General features: G+C 44.0%; 1 protein-coding gene across 1 annotated transcript; it reads right to left on the reverse strand.

Annotated features, from left to right (window-relative positions):
* Positions 1–84: 84 nt before the first annotated feature.
* On the reverse strand, positions 85–23,077 carry DYNC1LI2 (dynein cytoplasmic 1 light intermediate chain 2). Its single transcript, XM_004015048.4, has 13 exons — positions 22,959–23,077; positions 22,737–22,810; positions 20,678–20,794; positions 16,757–16,987; positions 11,530–11,699; positions 10,501–10,594; positions 9,420–9,555; positions 7,163–7,274; positions 6,653–6,712; positions 5,753–5,794; positions 5,229–5,346; positions 4,339–4,455; positions 85–3,046 (listed from the first exon to the last, which is right to left on the reverse strand). The coding sequence occupies exons 1-13, from the start codon at positions 23,063–23,065 to the stop codon at positions 2,946–2,948; spliced, it is 1,479 nt and encodes a 492-aa protein (XP_004015097.1). The 5' UTR covers positions 23,066–23,077; the 3' UTR covers positions 85–2,945.

The following is a 23,077-nucleotide window of genomic DNA, read 5'->3' on the forward strand; positions in this document are numbered from 1 at the left end:
CATGGTAGACACCCCATATATGACTAGTGGACAACTCAATGTATCTCCAGCGTGACGATTTATCATAAAGAAAGTCACCAAAAATTGTAAGCAGTCTGGATTCGTGTTTATTGAAGCCAGTAATTAGAGACATCTTCTTTTCAGCACTAGAAAGCAAGGTTCCACATGACTGCATACTGCATCCAGATAGTGTCACACCCCTGGACTAAGGCTAGTGGGGGAATATATCTGCAGTCCTAATTTTTAAGTTAAAAACACCAATAAACTTAGTATAGAGACAACAGTGAACTTTCACTTACAGCATCAACATTGTTAAGGTCATGATGTACAGAGCAGTCACTTTCAATTAACTATTAAAATTAAAACACATCTTCAGTTTAAATACTGGTTTAAAAATGCCAATCAAAAAAAAAAAAGTGCAAACAAAATTAAATAATTCTAGCAGCATACCCGTTGCATTTTTAGGAAAGACCAATTCATGGCCTTTATCATGGCCATATCTTTAAGGTTGGGCTTGTTTCTTTGATTTTTTCCATTTTGAAGACAAACAGCAGATGTAGCCACTACAATGTATATAAATAGTCATAAAATTATCTTTAACAGTCTACCATACAAGTGTATTCTGCAAATAAAATGAATTTTACTTTAAAAAGTAAAGGCTGTTTATTGTTTGGCCTTTGGTTCCAATGCTTGAAAACCCCCAAAATAACAAAAAATATGCCCCCTCCTCCCACCCCCCCTAAAAAGAACCCTGCAGCTCCCCAAAGTTGGTAGACTTTGGCAACCACTGAGCACGTGACACTATACATCAGCTTCTTCTGATCCTAGGAGTAGCCACTTGTCCCGAGAAACTAAAAGTGATTGCCAAGAAATCCTCCTTCACAAGACAGGCGTCTTGGCATTTCTTCGGTTTTAGTACATTTTATATTGACACAAAAAGTGCGTATCAGTTTAAGTGATAAAAGTAAAGTCTTGCATTAAAATTTAAAATCACACTGTATCCCTCCTGGATGTGTGGCCTTTGAAAGAATTTTGTTTTATTTCTGAGGTCACTTATTTTGTGCCCTCAGCCCGCCCCTGCCAGATGCTAGAGAGGGATAAAGTGACCTCATCATTCGTGTGGCCGAAAGCTGTTTGGCCTCTATCGGTCATTATACCACAACTATCATTCCAAGTCAGTTTACTGTCATCACCTGGACAATCTGGTAACTGGAAGCCACAATACATTAAAAAAAAAAAAAAAAAAAACTGAATTAAAAAAGAGGGGAAGTGTATTTTCAACAATAAAACTGGCACAAGAAACATATTTTTATGTTTGTCAGAAAGGTAAGTAAATACTCAGCTTTCTCCTTAACAGTGTTCAGACCTTTACAAAAAAGCAATTCAAGACAGTCTTAGAGTCTTGTTATATAACACAGGATATTAAGTTACACCCAGTACAGTTAGTGGTCAGTCAAATCTGGTATGTAAAAGTAACGATATTAGGGAAGTTATGCTCAGAAACAGTACAACAAACATTCATATAAAAAAAGTAAACTCCACAGAAGTGAACTGTGGTTTTTCCCTTGGTTTGACAACAAAGGTTCTATACATTAAATTAATGGTAGTGTTTGCATTTCAACGTTTTGTGTCATGTATAAAATTAAAAGTGCTGTTTTAAATCCACAGAAGTCACTTCCAGGATGATGGTGTAACACGACAATGTGCATGAATTTGCCCTAAATGGAAACACCTGAAACACTTATTTCCATAAGAAAAAAAATGCTAGTTTATGAAAGACATAAAACAAGAGAAATGCATCCTTTCCATCCTCAATACAAAACATTCAGACTAATTTATCTGATAGCACTGATCAGACCAGGGGGCTAGGACAAAACCCTTTTGCATCACTGGAACTCCATGAAGGTTTCCAATGACCTTAAGGCAGGGACAGTGTGAGCCAATTAATCAGAGTGCAATTACATTAAAACCTCCCTCATACTTTCTGTAGCACACTGCATTATGGTAATAAAATGAGAGGTTGGTCACCCATTCTCTACTAATAGGCCAGCCTGTGGTAGTAAAAAAATAAAATAAAATAAAAAATGACAAAGCAGAAGCTATTCAGAAAACACAATTCAAGGTAAACTAATGTTGTAACTGCTGACTTTAAACACACCCCACAGTGACTGACTGCCCCACGATGCACATGTGTGGAGCCCAACACTTCCCACAAGGACACAGCCTGGGCCACGCACATGAGCCCTGGGCAGCTGCCATCTTTCCCACCCCACATCAGCTCCACCCGACTCAGGCATCCCCACACCTAACACATCTTCCACAAGGAAAAGATGCATTCAGAACAAGTCCAATTCTTATTTTGCTTAGTGTTTAGTTTGGAAACACTTCTGATTTTTAAGTTTTAAAAATGACTTGACTTCTACTGAACACACAGTATTTACTAACATTGCTCATTTCCTCCTCCGCCTCCTGCAACATTCAGCTTCCCCAACACTTTTCTCATTCTTCCTTCCAGTCTTTCTCTTCCCTGGACTTTCTGCTACTTAATGTGCTTCCCATGAAGAAGTGAATCTGTTAACATGCAACTGGTTGGACTAGCCACCATCTGATCAATGACTTCCCAGTCTCACTGGCTCCACCCTAAAAGAAAGTGGGCCCTTTCTCTCCATCTATCGTCCCTTCCACAAGAGGCCCAGCTGCACTTGCTGCCCACAGGAGAGCCACACGCCTAAGAGTCCAAGGGTTATCCATCACAGAGGGGTCTGACACACAACCTTCCTAAAGGTGCATTTCACACTCGGACAGCCACTGAAGTTTTTTTTTAAGTTCATCTCCCCTGCCCCAAAAAACTGATAGCATGTGCCATATCAGAAAAATCCTGGTCTTAGAGAAGATCAATATACATAGTTATTTGGTCATTTTACATATGCACTTTTTAAGGAGGATCAGGCTTCATTTTCTGTTGAAGAGTTTGTTACCATGGAGTCTGGCTTTCGAGTCATTCTATCCAGTTCTTCCTGAACATTTGTCAACACAGTCTTTTGTCCTTAAAAAGAAAAAAAGCAGCACTGATGAGAGACCAGAAAAAAAATATATTTTTTTAAGGAACATTTAAAATAATACAGATTTCTGTTATTATTTTTGGTGATAATTCCAGTAAGAATGTGAAAAGTCTTTTTTCATTGTATTGACTATATGGAGACAGACCGTATTTCAGCCCTTCTTTATTCCAAATGCCACAGTTCTGGGCTCCCAGACTACATTACTGCCCCCTGCCTGGGAATGCCTTTGTGCCAAACACAAAGGCCTTTCTGAAAACCCTCTGAGCCCTATGCAGTCTCATCACCATCTTCCAGAGGTGGTATTTGAGTTTCTGGCATGCAGCAAACTACTCTCTGCGCCTCAGACAGATGTTTATGTTTTGTTTCTAATACAACGGACTCATATGGAATCCTGGAATCACCATATTTCAGTCAGAATATTAGACTAAGGCTGACAATTTCAACCTTGCACAAAGTTGGTGCACACATTATGGAACACGAACTGGGGCCTAAAAATGAACCCTATTTCCTCCCAGGGGATACCAGCTTATAGCCTGGGCCACCAGACCAGACTCCTGAGTCTCCAAGAACACAAGAGCCCCTGAAGGCCCAGGCTGACTTGAGGATATAGTGATTTTCCAAGGGCTTTGATCAGAAAATACCAATTAAGGAAAACACTGTGTTAATTAATATTCCTTATAGCCAATGGAAAATTAAAACCCTTCTGAAATGGCCTCAAGCTTCCTGAGAAAATGTATAATTTTTGAGGAAACTGGTTCTTTTGTTTCAGAGACCTCCAAGTAATAGACTTGGCCCACCTGCCCATTTGGAAGAACAGATGAGTGGGTGGTCACAGAGATGTGTATGTGTGACAAAACAGGGAGCGTCATGGAGGAGAAATGCCTGCAGAGTTCACAGGCAGCTGATGACAAGACTGGGGGGCAGCAGAGTGAACAAAATCCTTATAAAGCAACATAAAAATTAAAAAGTAAATAAAATGTCAACAGTACACTCTAGACCATACTTCCAATGGACAGAGCTTCTACACCTGGGCCGTATGTTTAGGATCTACCTCAGTTCCCCCAGAGAACCAAATATACATAAATCCCACCTCAAATGTGCCAAGCAACATGGATGGTAATATGGTAATTCTGTTATAAAGTATACTGCTCAGTATAAACCAAACACCTGTTCAGAACATTGAGGGTCTGCAGGTCAGTGGAAGCAGATGCTCCTCTCTAGCACCTCACGCACCCCTCCATTCCAAGGGTCATAAATCTTTTGGGCCCTTCAGTACCTGACTTCTTGGATGTGCTCTGCACCCCACCAGCACCAGGACTTCCAGGAGAGCCTGTTTTTTTACTCAATAGACTATTGAAGAAGCTGGCCAACACCCCTTCACTTGCTGCATTATCTAAGGAAACATTAAGGAAAAAAGCATCACACAAACTGGATGACTCAATTAAACAACAAACTATTTTTCAGCTTAGAATTACCCACTTGTGGTTATGATCTTTGATACTGAGCACATTCCTTCACTATGATGCCTTATATACTGCTACTGTTAAGGCTGATTACATGTTAGCATAATTAATTAAGTGAAGCTTGTTTATATTCCTCACCTGAACCTGTACTCCAAATCATCTCCCTGTCCATCAGGCAGAAGCTTTATAAGCCCATGACATTCCAAAGGTGCTGTGAAAAACTCTTATTCAGAATACAGGCCTCAAACATGCAAGAACTAAATACAATTTGATTGTTTTACTAAAGCCAGTATCTTGGGGTATCATTAAGTCACTGGGATGAGGGCCAAACCAGTAAGGGATTAAGCTTGACAAAGGAAGTGACAATTCATAATTGGTAAAAATATATACCTATTAAGAAACAAAACCAAGGATTCAAAATATACATTTTAAAATGACTTATGCTGTACTCTTCCCTGAATACAGAGAGGCCTAACCAAGGCCTTTACAAAGCCAGGAGTGAGGGCCACCAACTCCAGTGAAGGAACAGGCCTTGGTCTTTGCCAACCCATGAGCTCCCTCTCTCTGAGACAGCAAGTGGAAAACAGCCCTTGTGAGGAAGAAAACAGCTCAGCTGCCTTAAGATTCCACCTACCAAACTCACTGACTCAGCCCCTAAAGCAGGAAAGAGGCCAAGGACCCTCCAAGGAGACAGGGTACATACTTTTGATATTCGGGTCCGGCTTCTTTACTGACGTGCCTGGGGAGGCACTGGGCACGCTGGCTGGCCCTCCCCGGCCCTGGGTTCTCGGAGAGCCAGAGGGTCCTCTTGCAGGAGATTCCTAAGTCCAAAACCAGGTCGAGTCACACACAGCCATCAAAATAACAGAAAATACATATTCCCAAAACAAAGACATTCCTCTGTGGGCTATTTTTCATAGTTTAGGGAGACAGGTGGCAGGAATGGGAGTTTGTACTCAGCTCAGTTTCTTTTTAGATCCCAATTTCTCCTGAGAGAAGAAATATCAAGATAACAAAGCTTGTTCACTCTAATGCCCAGAGCTCTGTATTCCTTCATCAGACATTTTCGATTTTCTACCATGTTTCTGGCCCTGGGCTTTCAGGCGGACAACATTCCCTCTGAAAACATAGAAGCCCACACAAATATAAGCTCTCACAAATAATGGTATAAAGCTTGGCCACCCATGACACTGGCCCTTGATCCTCAGCTTAATTTAAGGTACTTACAGAGGCTCTAGTGGGCGTGGCTGGCTGCTTGGCAAGGAGCGACTGCAAAGAGAGGGACACACCAGCCATTAACACACGCCTGCAGAGTGCACGGGTCTGGAGAAACACTTCTGAGTATTCCACTAGAGGGCACCGTTAACAACCAAGTCACAGGGTCTATACTATAAATGCAAACATTTTTAATTGAGCAATTTGATAGATGGTGGGAAAAAAATACTTCCAGGACCCAGTTTTTAAGCTAAAGAAGTGAAGAGGGCACAGAAGGGAGGAAAAGCTGGCAGAGGAACTATCAACTCCCTCTGCTGACCTGTCTGCACCAGGGGGTCTAACAACAGTCTCGGTGAGACACACAGGTGGGGCGGGGTCTGCACTCTCAACTGTCAGCTCGGCTTTACTCCCTTCACCTACGAAGTGTGTGTACTGGCTCACCTCCTCCATGCACAGGGCTGTGTGGGGGCTACGCAACACACTGGAAGTGAGGTCAGGGCATTTGGTAAACTGTTAACATGGAAAACTCTATGTCAGAAAATGTACATTTACAGACAGAACAGGCACTGAAGGACTTCCCTGGTGGTCCAGAGGTTAAGACTCTGAGCTCCCAATGCAGGATGCACAGGTTCAAATCCTGGTGAGAGCGCTAAGATCCTGCATGCCACTCAGCATGGCCAAAAAAATACCCCAGAGAGGAACCGGCACTTAATAAGGTAGTAAGCCTATCGCTGTAGGAGAATCTGCAAGGCAGGTACCTTGTACTGATCCGACAAACGAGAGGGAATGACGAGAACTGGTAACAACCCCTCTGCCGTCGCAAGCTCTTTGTGGTACCCCCTAACCTTGCCCCAGGGAGCTGGCCTTCCGCTCACGACAAAGCCTCTGCTCCGGCCTCACTGGTCTTCTTACCTGTTGCTTCATTAGAAACACCTGCTCATCCTCTGCTGCCAACTCTTTGTCATGGACCAGCTGTGAAGTGAAGCAACACACTCATTTGCAGTCACAGGCCAAGAACACCCCAACTACTTGTCAAAATTCACGCTGAAAGGAGAATCTTGGGTTCATGTCTCAACATGGGTTTGGGGAGTCTTTGTAGAGGTAGGTTTTTCTAGCCTAGCAAAGACCCTGTTTCAAGGCCAGCCTTGGCATGTGAGCATTTTAAGTCTGGCAGGTTCTAAACAATACCTCCCAGCTCAGGGTCTGCAGGTGATCTCAGGAGCAAAGGATATCTACGAACAGCAACCCAGAGGCAGTGGAGGCACTCTACCTCTCATGCTGCACCACCCAGAACAATTTACATAACACCAGATTTCATCTAAAGACTTTTTAAAGGGCCTTGGATTATTATCTATTTTTTACCCCCTAAGTGGTTCAATGTGTAAGAACACCTACAACTCTTAAAATGATTGATTCGGGTACCTTTCTCACAGGAGGTTTCACAATAAAGTCTTCATATGCATCTTCTGGCTTAACAGTTGTGAAATTTTCATGTAAAATAGCTATTTTCTTTTCATTGTCCCAGCCTGCAGGTCTAAAGGCAAAGAAACAGAGACTGATTTGCTTCTCCTTAGACTGCATTAGAGAACATGCCGCAAACTCCGGGTTAGAGAGGACCTCCGGCTGATACACTTTTCCCCCAAGTTTTGATAAGCAGTTGCTGGGCTGGCTGGTAGCCTCTGGCAAACAAGCCAATATTCACTGCAGGTCCAGTTCCATACTGAGGTCACAGGGCCAAGGCCTGAGGAGCCAGCAGAAGATCTCTCTGACTGTACATGCTGACTGGCCCACAGGAAGTGTTCAGAGCTTTTCCACAACTCCACCCAGAAGAACAAGGACACCATGGGGCCCTGTTCTGACAGAGGGGAGAATACAGAGCAACACAGAGACCAGGATGAGACTGTTTCTCTTGGAATCTGGCATGGAGACCCACCCATGAGTCGTCTGAAACCTCTTCTGACAATGGTCTTCTTAAGGCTTAGCTAATTTTACTATGTGTGAATATGTACCCTGGAGCAACGGGGAGTGGTAGGACCTGCACTACCCTGGGCCTCAAACCAGAGGAACACAGGAGTTTTTGAGGATCCTAAATGGGTGCTGACCAGCTGGACATCGCAGGGCAGGATGGCACCCAGATTCCATTAAGTTAGGCTGCAGCCTAAGGTAAGGAGCAACTGTAAAATGTCCTACATGACATACTTGTGTCTAGGCTTCCCACTCTCCATTCAGCTCTAGCTCTACAGCTCTCTAACCAAGGAGGTGCTTAGTCAGGGTGCTGCCCACGAACGGCTTTGCTGACTTCACCAGCTCCTCAGCGAGCAACAACCAACAGGACCCAAGGTGCCAAAGACATTGCCACGACCCATGTCACCCTCAGAAGCTCTGAGCTTCTTCTCCACTCCAGACCAGCCCTGAACACGACCAGTCTCCCTGTGTCTCCTCCTCCTGAGATCTTAAGTGACTCGGGTACTGACTGACTCCAAAAGCACACCACTCACGGAGAGCTTGTGGCTTTGCTGCCGGTCTGCCTGCTCTGGACAACGGTTCTCTGAAATCAGTCCACGTCTCTAAGTCTGCTGTCTGGGAATCTCCCGAGTGAAGCTCTCCCTAAATGTCAAGGAGACAGCCTGTTCAGCCCCCGAGAGCTCTGGCTTCCTCCCCTCAGTCTTCCCCACACCGTCCCTCCCGCCCTTCCATTCCTTCTGGCCTGCACACTCCACTCCCCTCCCAGCACCTCCTCCGCTCTCTCTGTGGCACTGCCTCTACTACGCCACCAGTGACCTACCCGCTCAGCTGTGTCTCTTACAGGCCACACACAGGGACCACAGCTTGTTCATTTCTGTGTCCTCAGCAAAGAACACAGTCACCTAGGAGGTGCTCAGTGTTTGCTCGATGAACTGCCATTCTTTTTTAAGTCAAGAGGACATCTAAGCCTAAAAACGCACAAGGCCTCTCAGAGACCACACCTTCAACATTTACTTATGCATCCGCCATGCTTCTCATTCTCCAGTGAGGGAATGACACAGGTTCCAAGTCTCTGCCCAGGACAGTCGGCCCCAGTGGCTCCCAGGTGTGAAATGCCAGAAACACAACAGGCATTCAGTACAGCCAAAGCCCAAGCTGATGAGATGCCAGGGAGGGCACAGGCAGTCATCCTGCCAACAGATATTAGTACACCAGACATTGCAACAGAAAACGTCCAGGATCCCCTGTGCTGCCACTCCTTTTCTCAGCCAGTATTTTTCCAGAGTTGACAGTAAGTGGCAAAAATGTTATGACAACTTGGTTTCAATGAAGTGAGGCAGCACACCTGACCTCACTCCACCCACTTCCTTCAGACAGGAGGCAGAACGGCAAGTAATCTGGAAAGCAGCAGAGAGGTAAAGTTGGGTGTTATCTATGCCCTCGGAGGTCCAACTCCAAGAACTTTGCCAAGCAAGCTGGCTGTATGAGAGAAACAGAGGCACCTCACTTGGAAGGATAAAATGTAAAAAGCAAATGTACCATAAAGAGAAGCGTTCAAAAGCATCACTCTCTGCCCTCCCCTGATGTCTATGTCGTCTATGTCAGACGCTTCTTCTGTCTGTTTTTCACTGTAATAAAACTCTGCTACACACACACACACACACACACACACACACACACACACACACACAAGCATCACCTATAAAGAACTCACATAAAAACTGCTTCCTTTTCCACAACTAAGGCTGGTGTGGTAAAGTGGAAACCGTATGTTTTATGAACAATGTACTTATACAACAAGTCGAGGTTTTTCTCTTCTTTAACTGATGTGTATATCAAAGCTGCTCCATCTGATAAATCTGCTTAAGGAAAACCAATTCACTGCAGAAGGGGACAAAAACACACAAGCATAACCCTCAAAGTATTAGTCACAGGTTGCTCCATTTATGATCAATACACAAGAGAAAGTGTTAAGAATAGCAGCAGAGGAAGCAAGTCAAAAGCATAGAGCATGTTGATGATAATGGGCCACATGGGCCTTTTTTTAAAAAAACATGTAAACTGCCATCTTCTAACCCATTAGGCTGTGTCCCAAGCAGTCAAGTTACTGGTTTTAAGGCTATAGCCCGGGAAAACCCTCAGCCTCGCCAAGGCACACAGGTTCTTTCCCAGACAGATGCCCACATGTGACCAAGTGTGCCATTAAGCATGAGAGAGACAGCCACCACCATGTTACTGGCTCTCACCACTGAGCTGGACAAGCTGAAGAGCCCGAAGGAAGCAGTGGAACCCACCTTTACCCTCCCCAGCCCAGGACGTGGGGTTACTGGATTTTCACAGAAATAAGACTCAAAAGACTGCTGACAAACCATCTCTCTCACTGACAGGACAAAACATAAACATACAGGAAACCCTGAAGCATCTAAAACACTGTCATTTGGGTAATTAACCTTTTCTAAAAACAAAAAAAAAAGTGAAGTTTAGAAAGACTTCCAAGATACAGTAAAGATAATTTAAAATTATCACATATCAGCTTTCTTAATATGAAACCCTATCATATGTACACCATTAAAAATAGAAAGCAATAAAAAATAGGCAGAAATTATTAAGTCTCAAATATCAACACTGTAAAATTTTAAAAAGTAAAGACATGTATAGTTTCACCCTGGCATGAGACTGTTCTGGGTTCAGGAAGCACTTCATCTCTTTGAAGATGCCCCATCTGGAGCAAGCCCGGATCAACACACAGAGGGAAGCCTGTGCCCCTGGGCCCCAGCTCAGCGCCCCAAGGATACACTGAAGGCAGAATCTCCGTAGGTGTGACTGGATGAAGTCAAAGTGCTCGTCCCTGTAATCGTGCTCCTTCTCCAGGACACTCACCGCATCACACTGCAGGGAAGACAGAAAGAGAAGGGAGTCACCTTTCTGCCTCTCTGCCTGCTGAGGTTGGGACCGCTGGCTGCTTCAGAAATAAAACTATCACAGCTTCATAGAAGGAAGCCACAGTATAGAGTCCAAGCGTTAATTAACTAAACAGACAAGAGTGAAAAGCAACTGGAGATTTTTCCCTTCATCCTGGGCCTCAGCTTCCACATCTGTAAAGTGGGATAAAATAGCCCTGATCATCTCACAGTTGTTCTAGGAATCAAACAAGGTCACATCAGGGAACAAGGCCCCTGGACATGACTGTGCACCGCACACTCCACAGGGCTCCATTCTCATAGAGTATAATGTGAACAGCTCATGCTATACTTGGGCAACCTACCAGCTCTGACTAAGATCACAGAACTTCTGAAACCCAAAGTGTTTTTACAGCTATTTCCTTTTCATTTCTAAGAGACACAACTTTATGTCTCTATGACTACCCTTAATTTCTATTCCCACCTCATTATTTTACAAACCCTGAATCCACTTTCTTCTTTTTCCAGGGTTGCTATGTTCCTTTCTGAAAACAAGTCCAACAGACTTTAGAGACCAAAGGCCAAAAGAATTCTGCTCTTCTGTGTTCTTTTTTCACTACTAGTTTGAGCTAAATGAACTGGTTTACACAGCCTCAGGAAAACTACTTCCAGCTCCAAGTCTGCATCCCTCAACAAAGTTGACCGTGCTCCACGAGGAGATTAACTCAAGCTATAAGTAAATGTCACATTTCTGGCAGCAAGGTAAAATGACGATATTTTCTATACTGATATAGTCAGTGTACCTTAATGAACCCTGAATTAGCCCAACATCCCCTTAAGAAGACACCTAATTGCAGCTTCTCAAAGTTTCTTACAGATGGTAAGTGTTCACTGCCCAAACCCAGCTAGCCGTATGAGTCCCACCTTTGTGCACACCACCAGCACTGGGATCCCAAGGTTATGAGTCAGCACGTTGTCACCGAGAGGCAGGGCAACATTTTCTTCATCAGGACCTGAGGTCAGAGGCCCTCTTCTTTGTGGGGAACCTTGACAACCTTCCTCAGGCTCGACATAGTCTTGAAAATCTTTCACAACTACAGGTAAAGAAGGAAAAGAAAACTACACATGCATTCACACAATAAAAAATGCACAAGCCAGCTTTAGAAGACTGAAAGAGGGAGGAATAAGCACAAAACATTAAGAGTTGTGACAAACTTCCTAATTGCATCCGACTTAACTGCAGTACTAGGGACTTAGGGGTACTGATGCAAAAATCTCAGTTCTGACATATTCAGTCTGAGCAGTGTAACCGCAGAGTGGCAAAGATAGTGCCCTGGTCATCTTCAACTGTATCCAGCTCTTAACAATTAAACAGGTTTTTAAAAATCTTCTAAGGCTTCAACAGTTCCTACTATGAAAACAAAAAGCAAACACTTTTTTTTTTGGTCCACATAGGGAGGCTTGCAGGATCATAGTTCCCCAATCAGAGATTGAACCCAGGTCACAGCAGTGAAAGCGCTGAGTCCCAGCCACGAGACCACCAGGGAACTCCCAATGATTTTTTTATGTTTTACACTTTCAAAATATTAGGATAGTTGAACTGTGTTAATTCAACAGAGGCAACCACTAGAAATAGGTTATAACTTATAAAACTCCCCAGCTTTCTCATTAGAAATAGTTAAAACCACCTGATATACACAAAAACATGCTGTTTCCACACAGAGGAGGTGTGTCTGTGGTAAAGAGTGGGGCTGCACTTGCCCAGCACCACCTGCATCTCCTCATCGTCCTCACTCTTGTGGACTTTCACCTTTAAGAGATCCTGAGGTATGTGCGTCATGGACCTGTCCCTGCCTGACGCAAGGAGGGGTCAGTGTTACCACATTCACTTCCTGGAACACACTGTCACTACTTTGGCCAAGGGTGCAACCCCACAGGAGGGCCTTCAAGCTGAGCGTAGTCTATGGTCTTGGTTCAGGCAAAGCCTACAGACCTGCACCTTTTTTTTGGTGCTTCAAAGTCACATATCAGGCCAGAGAACAAGGACATGGTGATTAAAGCTACTTCAAGCCAGAGGAACAAATGGGCAGCTCTACTCTTCTACAAATAACACGAGTAAAGGACCTAAAGGACCTTTGCTCGCATCCACAACATGCTCACTGAGAAAACACACAGGACTAGATGAACGCAAACCTGGAGAAAGGCACATGTTCTCTTCTTCACTCACAGAACAGGTTTCAAATATTTTCAAATGATGAGTTCTAATTTACTAAGAGTTTAGGTTATCATTATCCAAGCTTCTGGAATTATCTGGGAATACATGTCTTTCACATAAACTGAAAACCACTGATTAACCCCAAAAGTGTAGATGTAATGTTTCATCTCTATAACTTCTCTTTAATTAAGCTCATTCATACAAAGTCATTGCGAATATAAACAACTGACTGAAGAGATCTTCACTGCATTGCATTTTGGACAAAAACAGAGAAGGGTTTTTTGATAACTGCTGAAGGATCTTGAAGGAATCAAAAGTTCCCACTTATTTTTTAAAAATCTGCTTTATTTTAGCTTTATGGAGCCAAGACTGACACACAACAAACTGCACATTTAAAGTGTAAATTTGATTTTTGTGGAGGGAAGGGGGACCTGACTTGTGTCTTGTGGGAACTCAGTTCCCTGACCAGGGATTGAATCTGGGCCACAGCAGTGAGATTTAGTTTGCGTTTTCTCGAATTATACATAAATGTAACTGAGAATATGTTCTCTTTTTAGTCTTCCTACATTTTCTCTTTAAAAGCATTTTAACAGATCTTCAGGTCAATGAAAAATACAATGGCTTAACTGGATAGTATCTGTAACTCCCCAAGGTCACATCCAGCAGTCAAACAGGCCGCAAGACAGTGAGCACAGCAGAGCCTGGAACAGGTTACAGATGAGCCAGCTGACTGCGGGAAGGCAGGCGGGGTGGGCAACTCCAGCAGTCTGCTCCTTGAACCTCCACTCCCAGCATGCTGCATAAACTGTGTCGTGTTCTACACATGCCATGACATGAACACGGCTGGGAAACCCTGGGCTAGGCTCCTTATTCTCTGAAGGACTGGCCTAACTAATGCTATCCAAAAACAGGAAATGCACACATGTTTTTAATAATCCAGCATTAAAAAAATAAGTTGGAAGGCAGAGCAGATATTCCTAACAGAGGGGATGAAAAGGAATGATAAAAATAAAGTGAGGACTGTGTAATCTGAATAATAATATGTACATTTCACTTAGGGCACACAAATTTGTTGTTGTTTAGCCACTAGGTGGTGGCTGACTCCTTGCGACACCATGGACTGTAGCCCGCCAGGCTCCTCGGTCCGGGGATCTTCCTGACCCAGGGATCGAACCTGCATCTCCTGCATTGGCATGCAGATTCTTTACCACCGAGCCACCAGGGAAGCCCAAGTGCACACATACTATAGTATTAACAGTTTCTCTCCGGCAGGTGGCATGGCCAAGAGTTCACAGCAGGAGCCACCCACCCACCTGGGGCGTCAGATGGAGTTGGTACAGGAAGGAGCAGCGCTCTACCCTACTACTGCCACCTCCTTCTGTTCTTTTCCCTCCTACCTCACTTATCATCTGTTGGTTCCACAGTTCTGAGTAGACTCAAGAGACAGTATCTAACTGTTTTCCTCTACCTGATAAGCAAGGAAAGCCCCCAACACAAAGCTGGAAAGAGAAGACCAACCTACACACAAGCACCACCACCTTCTGGCAGCTTCAGGGACTGCTCTGTCCTCCCCCATCAATCCTGCTGCCAAACAGCTGCCATGGATTCAGGACCAAGAGCGGCTGGCCAGGGAGCAGTGTTCCAAACTCAGCTGACTGGAGACTGAAAGCAGGATGGGTGACAGCCTTTTGCTTACTCAATACAATACCTAGAGCGCAATTAATCTGGAAAGCGGGAGTCCTTCAAGCGAGAAGATAGCCAACCGCTTTATTAAAATGTAACCTGAAACCAGCACTAACTAAGGCACTCCTTCAAAGGGTAACAAAAAGACGTGAATACCATTCCAAACATCTCAGAGGAAGGGCAGTGAAAACGTGAGGCCCTCAGAAGGTTAACCAGAGTCATGAGGCATGGATGCGGTTTCAACAATCTCCAGCTGCCCTCCAGTGTCCCCTCCTCTTACAACCAAACAGAACCGTGACGCTTAAAACACACGGCCACACCGATTACATTTCCTAAGGAAATGTCTTCTTAGGAAGACATTCAGTCCTTTGCTTTTCCTCCATCCGGCTGCCTGCAACACAGATGTGAAGGCTGGAGCTCTAGGTGCCAAGAGGAAGTGAACCACACCCTAGAGATGACCAAGCAGTAAGCAAAAAGGAGCCTGGGTCCTTGATTTGTCTTCCTCAAGCCGCTTTCCAGGCCTGAACTAACTAACCACTGCTGGATCTCACTTGCAAAAGCGAGAAATAAAGCCCAGTCTTGTTTAGGCCACTGTTATTTTGGGGCTTGTGTCATATGCAGCTCAGTCTAATCCTAAGTGACACAGACATCAATGACTAAGACCACAAAATAAATTCAGTGTGTCATGGGAACACAAGCCCCCAGGATTGGGTACCCTGTCTGCTGTATGTACCCCAAACACCTAGAACAGACGTGGCCCCAGGCAGACACTTGCCTTCTTTAGGAAGCAAAAATATCCTTGGTCCAATCTCTTCCTTTTTTTTTTTTTTTTTTTCTGTTTTAACAAACCTTTACAAAGTTTGTAATTCTAAGAAAACAGGTTCAGAAACTGAAATCTCCCGTGCCACTAATTTGGGTACGATGGTAAATGTGCAGCGAAAGGAAAACAGCTCTTCAGCCTCAGAACTCTTCTCAGACGTTGTCTTCAGGGTCTCTATTTTAGGGGAAAGGTCGGCTTTATCTAAAAAAGTCAGTGTTTGAGGACAGATGCGCTGAGCTGCATGACAATCACTGCAGCACACAGGCGGGTGTCCCAGGAAACATATGCACACGGCAAACTAAAGAATCACCAGTTAAATCTGTTTTAGCTAACTTGAGCCAGGGGCAAGCTGAAGTTATGACAGGAAGACACCCAGCAAGAAATCTGATTTGAAAAGCACATCGAGATTCCCGATGTGTCTCTGCCAGTAAGTATGAAGGTCCCGTGTGCCATGCCCCAGCAGCCCTCATTAATTCACCAAAGGGAATGATGTCATCCTGTGGAAATAAGCCAGGCGGAGCCAAGACTGCCCTGGCCAAGAGAGCGCTGCTGCTGCTGCCACAGCTCCAGCCCCTGCCCCGGCCCCTCCCATTTCCCTGGCAAGTGGACAGAAGCTGATGTAACTGCACAGAAGCAAAGAAAAGGAAAAACAAGCTTCTGAATCACAAAAAGGAAAAATAAAACAAAAACGAACTTCCTTTAGTTTGTTCTCAAAAGGCCTTGGATGTCCTGAGTCTTAAAATATCCTTTCATTTTAATGACCAAAAAAAAAAGGAAAAAGAACTTCCTATTCCTTACTAAAATTGTATTTGCTGGATGGCAAAATGAACTAAGGTAAGAGCTGAAAGATTTATCTTTTGTGAGGCTTCCTTTAAACCTGCATACGAAAGGGTCCATAGGACCTCAATGATATCCAGGGCAATGGACTTGCTACATAAATCATAATAAATCTCCACACCCACAGATGCAAACTCAGCAGACAAGGGGTAAACAGAAGAGGAAAAAGACTTATAGAACCGATCACATTTTAGGGGATGAGGCAAGAACACTTATTATAAAAGAAAACCAATGACAATAAGGAATACTGATTCATGTATTTTCTTCAACTGTGACAGATGAGACAAAGACTGCTTTGAAGACTTTTTTTTAGCCATGCCATGAGGCTTGTGGGATCTTACTTCCCCAACCAGGGATGGAACCTGTATCCCCTACAGGGGAAGCACGGAGTCCCAGCCACTGGACAGAAAAGGAATTCCGGCTTTGAAGACTTTCTGACTACTGAATCGACAAAAGCAACTCTGAAATAAATGGTGCAAACAAAACACTCTATAAGCGGAGCTTTGCAGCCTCTTGATCCTGTGAAAAGGAAGGTGGTTGGAATCGTCCAAAGAGACCAGGGAATTTTCCAATTAAGAAAACCCTACATTACTTACACTTTCGTTCCAGCTCCCTCATTTCTTCTGGTGGAATTTTCATTTTATCAATGTGCTCACGTAAAACACTAGCCCATTTCTGTAGTGATTCCATCACAGTCCAAGGCCTAGACATATCTGCAACAAAGATGACTAGGGTCTCTGGCAAGGATTCAGCAGAAACTGCAAATTTCAGCAGACCTTTGTGGTATAGATCTCCATCCAGAATCCACACATTGCAGCGTGTGTGATCTAAGAAAAGAAGCAAAGTGAAGTTACTGATGATGACTATCAGCACAGCTGAAAAGGAGAGTCACAGCAGGAATACATTTGAAGATGACAGCCACAGAATTCCACACAGAACACAAAAAAATCCTAACCAGAAAACACAACAACTCTTCATCAAGGTGCCCTGTGAACTGTCCAAACCATAAAATTTCTTTAACAACCATAATATACTGTGCCCACATCTAATAGGACTGCTGCAATGTCTGAGGAGTAAAGGATAAAGGACATTTGAGCTTTCAGTAAGAATCAGAAAACATGAATAAAAGCTACAAAAGTTCCCTGGACAACTGTGCCATAGTCTAAATAATCCATTCTAAGATATCAGCAATCTGTGAGGCGGCAAGCTGTGGCCAAGAGCCTGTGGTTAAACAAGCTCTTCTTCTGTCAGTCACACTGAACAGTGAGCTCACATACCACAAAGGGTGCCAAAGAAACAGGACCTTTGTATTTAAATGCTGAGATAAACTCATTACTTACATAACTAAGATATGGATTATGGGATGCCTGATGATATTAAGGAACTACACTTATTTTTGGTACAATTACATTTTCAAAAATCCTATTTTCTTTTAGATATACATATGGAAGTAGTCACAGATAAAAAGAAATAACATCTGAAGTTGCTTGAAAATAACCCAACTTGGAGTATATAGCTGACATAGCACTGACCAAGGATTGGTAACCTGAAGGCAGGGGTAGATATACTGGGGCTCATCAAACTAGTCTGTGTTTTAGGTAGTTTGGTTTTCCCCAGTAAAGTTAAAAACGCATATGCACAAATGTGCAAGTGCTGACCTTTAATGAAGCACATGATTCTAAAATCATACCTAGATAATAAAACTGTAGAATTCTCCAAATTAATAACATACATAAAATTTTTAAATATCTTTTTTAAGAAAATTTTTTTAAAATATAAGCACCTCAAAGGAGCCATCCTACTATCAAAAATATAATTTTATTAACTTCTTCCCCAATAAATTCCAACTTACACTTTAAAAAACCTGTCTTCAAATTCGGGAAAAGTCTAAAGGAGATTCTAGGTGTCCTACTGACCGCCCAGAACCTCGTTGGAAACCATTTTGACTGAGCAATGTGTGTGCTACCAGGAAGGATCCTAAGTCAAAGTGACTGGCCAGAGACAACCCGGAAACGAATCCTATCACCATAAAATCCGAGAATTCAAGCCATGAAATCCGAGAAATGTCAGTGCATTTCTCCTGGGTTCCCTTACCCTCCTGTGCTCTGCCTGGGTACCCCTTCCCAATGAAGTCTCTGGCTTTAAAAAAAAAAAAAAAAAAAACTATCTTCAGTTAGCTAACTTTTTCTGGTATAATCAATTAATTTACAGGTTTTAAAAAATTTTATATTCATGACTTTATTTCAACAGTATAATAAAGGTATCTACATCTATGCTTTCAAAACTCTTAACACATTTCAGATAGCAGTTTTGATTTGGATTCTATGAATGCCTTCAAAAATACTGCTTGTACCGGAAGTCTGCAGATTTTAATGCCTGCTCCTCACAAGACATAGCTCCTTTATTCCCACTGCCCACTACGTATAACTCACCCGTGTGCATGGAGATCACACACACCACAAGTGGTATTAAATGGATACCCCAAACTCTGAAGGCAGAGGTCCTTTGACATGTCAAGTTCTACCACAAATGAAGGACAAACCAGAACCTATATTCTCTACCTAGGTGACTGCCTGCAAAATGTATATTTATAACCCAGTCATAACACACAATTAAAAAAAGGGAGGCTGAAAAATGTATAATTAACCACAGGTAAGGACAACGCTATCATCAAAGAGGAACTTGCAAGTAGGAGGCCTAAAAAAAAATCCCATAAACGCAGAGGTCAAGAAGTTTTTAAGGCAACCTTAAGGAACCTGAAATAAAAATTAACATGTACTTCAACTCAAAAGCAAGTGAACATGGTTACTTTGAGGCTGGGATGAGATATGTTTATGCCCTTTGAAATAAGCATCTGTAGAAATGTACAGAGTATATACACGTTTCATATACTTTCAAAAAGTTACTAGATCCCTTTGCTGTTCCCCTGAAACTACCACAACATTGTTAATCAGTTATATCCCAATACAAAATTAAAGTTTTTTTGGGGGAAAAAAATGGGTACTAGACTTACCACTGTGTTTCAAGCACTCAGTGACACATATCACATGCCACCTCTCATTTTGTCAACTTACAAACTAGTTTCATTGTCCAATATCACTAATGAGGAAACTGAGGAACAGAGCAAAGTCAGTTTCAACTAGTGACTACAGGAGTGGGATTCTAAACCAGTTCTGCCTGGCTACAATGCCCAGGTTATTTCCACAATAATCATCAAGGACAGGAAGCAAAAGACTCAGACATGTAAGGCCCTCTAATCTAGCTCAGGGACCCGTGAGTCCCAACCCTACTACCTACACAAACTCCAGTGAGCCTAGGCGGGCCCTGGAAAGCCTCTGCTCACCTCAGACAAGGGGAGTCCTCAGCGCCTTCTACCTCTCTTTCACACTGAACACAGGGAATGTTCAGCAAGGAAAAGGAAGCCAAGGAAGGAGGAGCAGGAAAAAAGTCCCTGGGGTTCTAAGATGACCATAACATTAAGATTAAAGGGTTTTTGCCCCTCTGTTTAAATGATTCTTGGAGCTCGAAGAATTAAGGTAGAAGGAACCACCTGAGATCAGCTTCTTCATTTCAGCAATAAAGAAATGAGGGACTAGAGGTGGTGGAATTTGTCCCCTTGTAAAATCACTGTTACATGGTGATTCTTACTGTTTCAATGGGTAAAGGCAATTTTAAAGAAAGTAATTTAAAGAGGATATTTCATTCTTAGGCTACACAGATAACTTTTCTACAAATTAAAAGACCTAGGCACTAATAATTATTTTAGAGTCATTCAAGAGCTAACATAAAATCTGAAAGTTTAGAAAGGAGGCAATACTGACTAGTGGTAACCAAAAACCATTATTCCAACTGGACTCATAAGAAAAAACTTTTAAATGATATCTAATCCTTATAAAAAAGCTTACCATGCACTTTTAATCATCCCAAATACCCAGAAGGTAGAAAACAATTACTATCCACATTCTACAAATGTGAATTAAAAGAGAACATTATTGCCTCTGAGTCTCTATTCTCTCCACTTGGGGAAAACAAACAAAAAACACTAAACAAACATCCCCCAGGAAATCAGCAATTCTATACTGTCACCAAAAAAACTCCAAAATTCTCTTGTGAATATCTGTTAAGCTGTTACATTTTGAACTACACCAATTTCAGATTTTCCACTAGAACCAGCCAGAGTAACAACGGTGCCCAGATCAGCCAGCCGAGCATTTCTCTCATAGAAAAGTTCAAGGCACTTAAAAATTTCTTAGTTTCTTATGTTTATGTGCATCTGAAACTTTACCCTCAGTATCTCCTTTTAAGTGGGGCCACCCAGCTAATAGGCCCATTCCCCATTTTGCTACTATCCTCTATATAAAGAGAAGTAGGTAAAGTCCTACAAAGACACACACTTCATCTATTCCCCTGTGACTAATTCTCTTAGGACTAAACAGAAAATTGAGAATGCCTGGCTATTTTACAGGAATGGTAACCAAGGACTCAGACACCTGCATGGGTATCAGTGCTTCACTCACCATCTCGGTCCTCATCGTGGACGCTGAGGTAGAGATACTCTAGGCCTCTTCCTTTTTTGCCATGCTCAGCTCCTTGAAGTTTAGTCATGAGGGTTGTTTTACCAGAACCATCTTCACCTACAAGTGATGCACGTAAGAAGACAAAGTGTACTGTTCATTCTAGGCAAGGATGGGGAGTCTGCACAGTCACACAAGGAACTTTCCTACGGAGCTTGCTACAGAGGTCTCATCTGCATTCATAAACAAAGCAGGACCTGCAGCAAGAGTAGTCAGGGTGGGGGGGAGTGAGAAAGGTGGCAATTTCCAAGATCTCAAACGACAATCTACTGCAGCCATCCTTACCTCCCAATGAAAGGAAGAAGGCAGGTCCACAGACCCTATCTACAATTTATAAGACACACATATGGAAAAGTGAAAGTAAAAGGTGGGGCTAGTGTCTCACAAAATAAACTTCTACCCCAAGAAAAGCAAATCTTCCAAATATAATCAACCTTAATGAAAAAAACTCTAACCCTGCCTCATAACCATGAATGATGGGGCTGCTTTTCACTTTCAGTTTTCGTACATTTCTTTCATAAGCACCCTAAAGGCTAGGAAACCAATGAAAATAATCACAGACCTAAGCAAAACTCTTAAAGAGCAACCTTAGTAACTACCAAGCCTCTCCTCATCCCCCTCCACCCAATGAAAAACTCCCCTCCCCCAGCCTCAAAAGAAACCTTAAACATCAGAAGGAGCCACCACCAAGAAACACTGCTGGCACTCCTTGGATTTAATAATACAGAATTATGGACCAAGAAAACTGAAAGGCAATCCACAGATCCAAGTTCTCCTCTCCGCCCCCAATGCCACTCTCACTCAGGCCCTCCGCATCCCATCAGGACGTGCTGAGCACTCGGCCTGACTTCAGACCACCTGCCACTCTATGCCAGAGTCCCCTTTCTAAACAGAGATCTGGTGCCCTGGATCCCCCAATTTGTGAAGACCTCCAAGCGTTTTCCATTACCTGCTACAGTGGTCATCAACTAAAGACCATCCATTCCCCTCAAAAACAGCGGGAAAACCACCCTCCAAGTGATTCCCATAAGAATCAGACCGTATAGGTGAAATAAAAAGCCCCTAAGAATCAAGTGGCTTCAGAAAAAAGCAGTGACTCTTCAGCCTTCCATAGTGTACCTCCACCTTATCTCATCAGTCACTTTCCACAAGGAGGCTATGCTAGCTTCCAACCTCCTCCATCCTCCTCACCTGTGTTCCTGAGAACACAACCCTCTGCGGCCCTGCATGTTGACACTTATCCTTCAAAACACCTAACTCCAAACAGCAGCAAGCCATGGCTGATGCTCCAGAATCATCCGCCTATGCCCAGGACATCTATCCCCGTCTCACTAGACTGAGATTCTTGTGTAGTGTCTGCAGGATGTCTGTACAATCCCAAGATCCAACCTGGGCAGTACAGGACTCACTCAACAAATGGGTATTGGCTGTACGAATGAAACCAGACAAAGCCTCTCACTAGACATAGATGCTGAGGGACGTAAGCCAGGTAACCCAGCAGAGAAGCCTGAAACAATGCAGGAAAAGTCCCTGGTGGGGACTCCAAAGCCTGCTGCCCTTTGCGGCGTTCTTCTCACCTTACACTGCTTCATCAAGATCCAGAAATGGCTCCTGTGGCATCTCCTCCCAATCCGACGACCCCCAGCTCACCTCGTTCCCCCCGCCTCCTCCGCTAACCTCCTCATCCAGTCCCTCCCCTCTTTATGCCCAGTTTGGTGAACTTCGAGGCTATGAGCACAGGAACTCAGGGACATTTAAAGCAAAGCTAATACTGCGGCCAAGCGACTAAGGAATGTGCCGAGAGCACTTGCCAGCATCCCTAGGCTCTCGAAAAGGGGCAGTGTCCCGACCTCGGCCGTGGTGACTCGGCCACACTAGGGCTATCCAGCCAGGGTCTCCAGAGCAGGCAGGCGACAGAGGAATGGAAGGCAAGGACCAGGGAGAGGGCGCCCCGCCTAGCCCACCCCAGCTCCCCGGACAACGCCCCGCCGGCGGCGCTCACCGAAGACCAGAATGTTCTTGCCGGACGGTAGCTTGGATCTGGCGCGGGTGGACACCTCGCTCAAGATCGAGGACCTGTGGGAAAACGGCAGAGCTGTCGGCCCCGGGGCCAGCCTGAATCTGACCGGTCCGCGACTGCCCGTCAGTCCGTCCGACGGTCCGCCCCACCCGGTCGCACCCTCCCCGGACCGGCTGCCCTAGCCCGGCCGCCCCGCAGTCTCACCATAGACTCTGGCCCTCCTCCTCTTCACTGGTCAGGTCGCCGGCGGCCGCCACCGCGGGCCCGTTGGGACCCAGCAGCAGCTTCTTCTCCACCCCCACCGGCGCCATCTTGCCAACTGC

This window comes from Ovis aries, chromosome 14 (genome assembly GCF_016772045.2).
Source record: "Ovis aries strain OAR_USU_Benz2616 breed Rambouillet chromosome 14, ARS-UI_Ramb_v3.0, whole genome shotgun sequence".
NCBI classification, from domain to species: Eukaryota; Metazoa; Chordata; class Mammalia; order Artiodactyla; family Bovidae; genus Ovis; species Ovis aries.

What these genes read in the sequence shown, in the direction of transcription:
- DYNC1LI2 (XM_004015048.4), bottom strand. Translation starts at nt 23,065, where the DNA reads ATGGCGCCGGTGGGGGTGGAGAAGAAGCTGCTGCTGGGTCCCAACGGG. An exon ending in CAAGAACATTCTGGTCTTCG is followed by an intron (nt 20,795 to 22,736) that starts GTGAGCGCCGCC and finishes CATCACTTGTAG; the next exon opens with GTGAAGATGGTTCTGGTAAA. An exon ending in GAGCACATCCAAGAAGTCAG is followed by an intron (nt 3,047 to 4,338) that starts GTACTGAAGGGC and finishes TTTCTTTTTAAG; the next exon opens with GACAAAAGACTGTGTTGACA.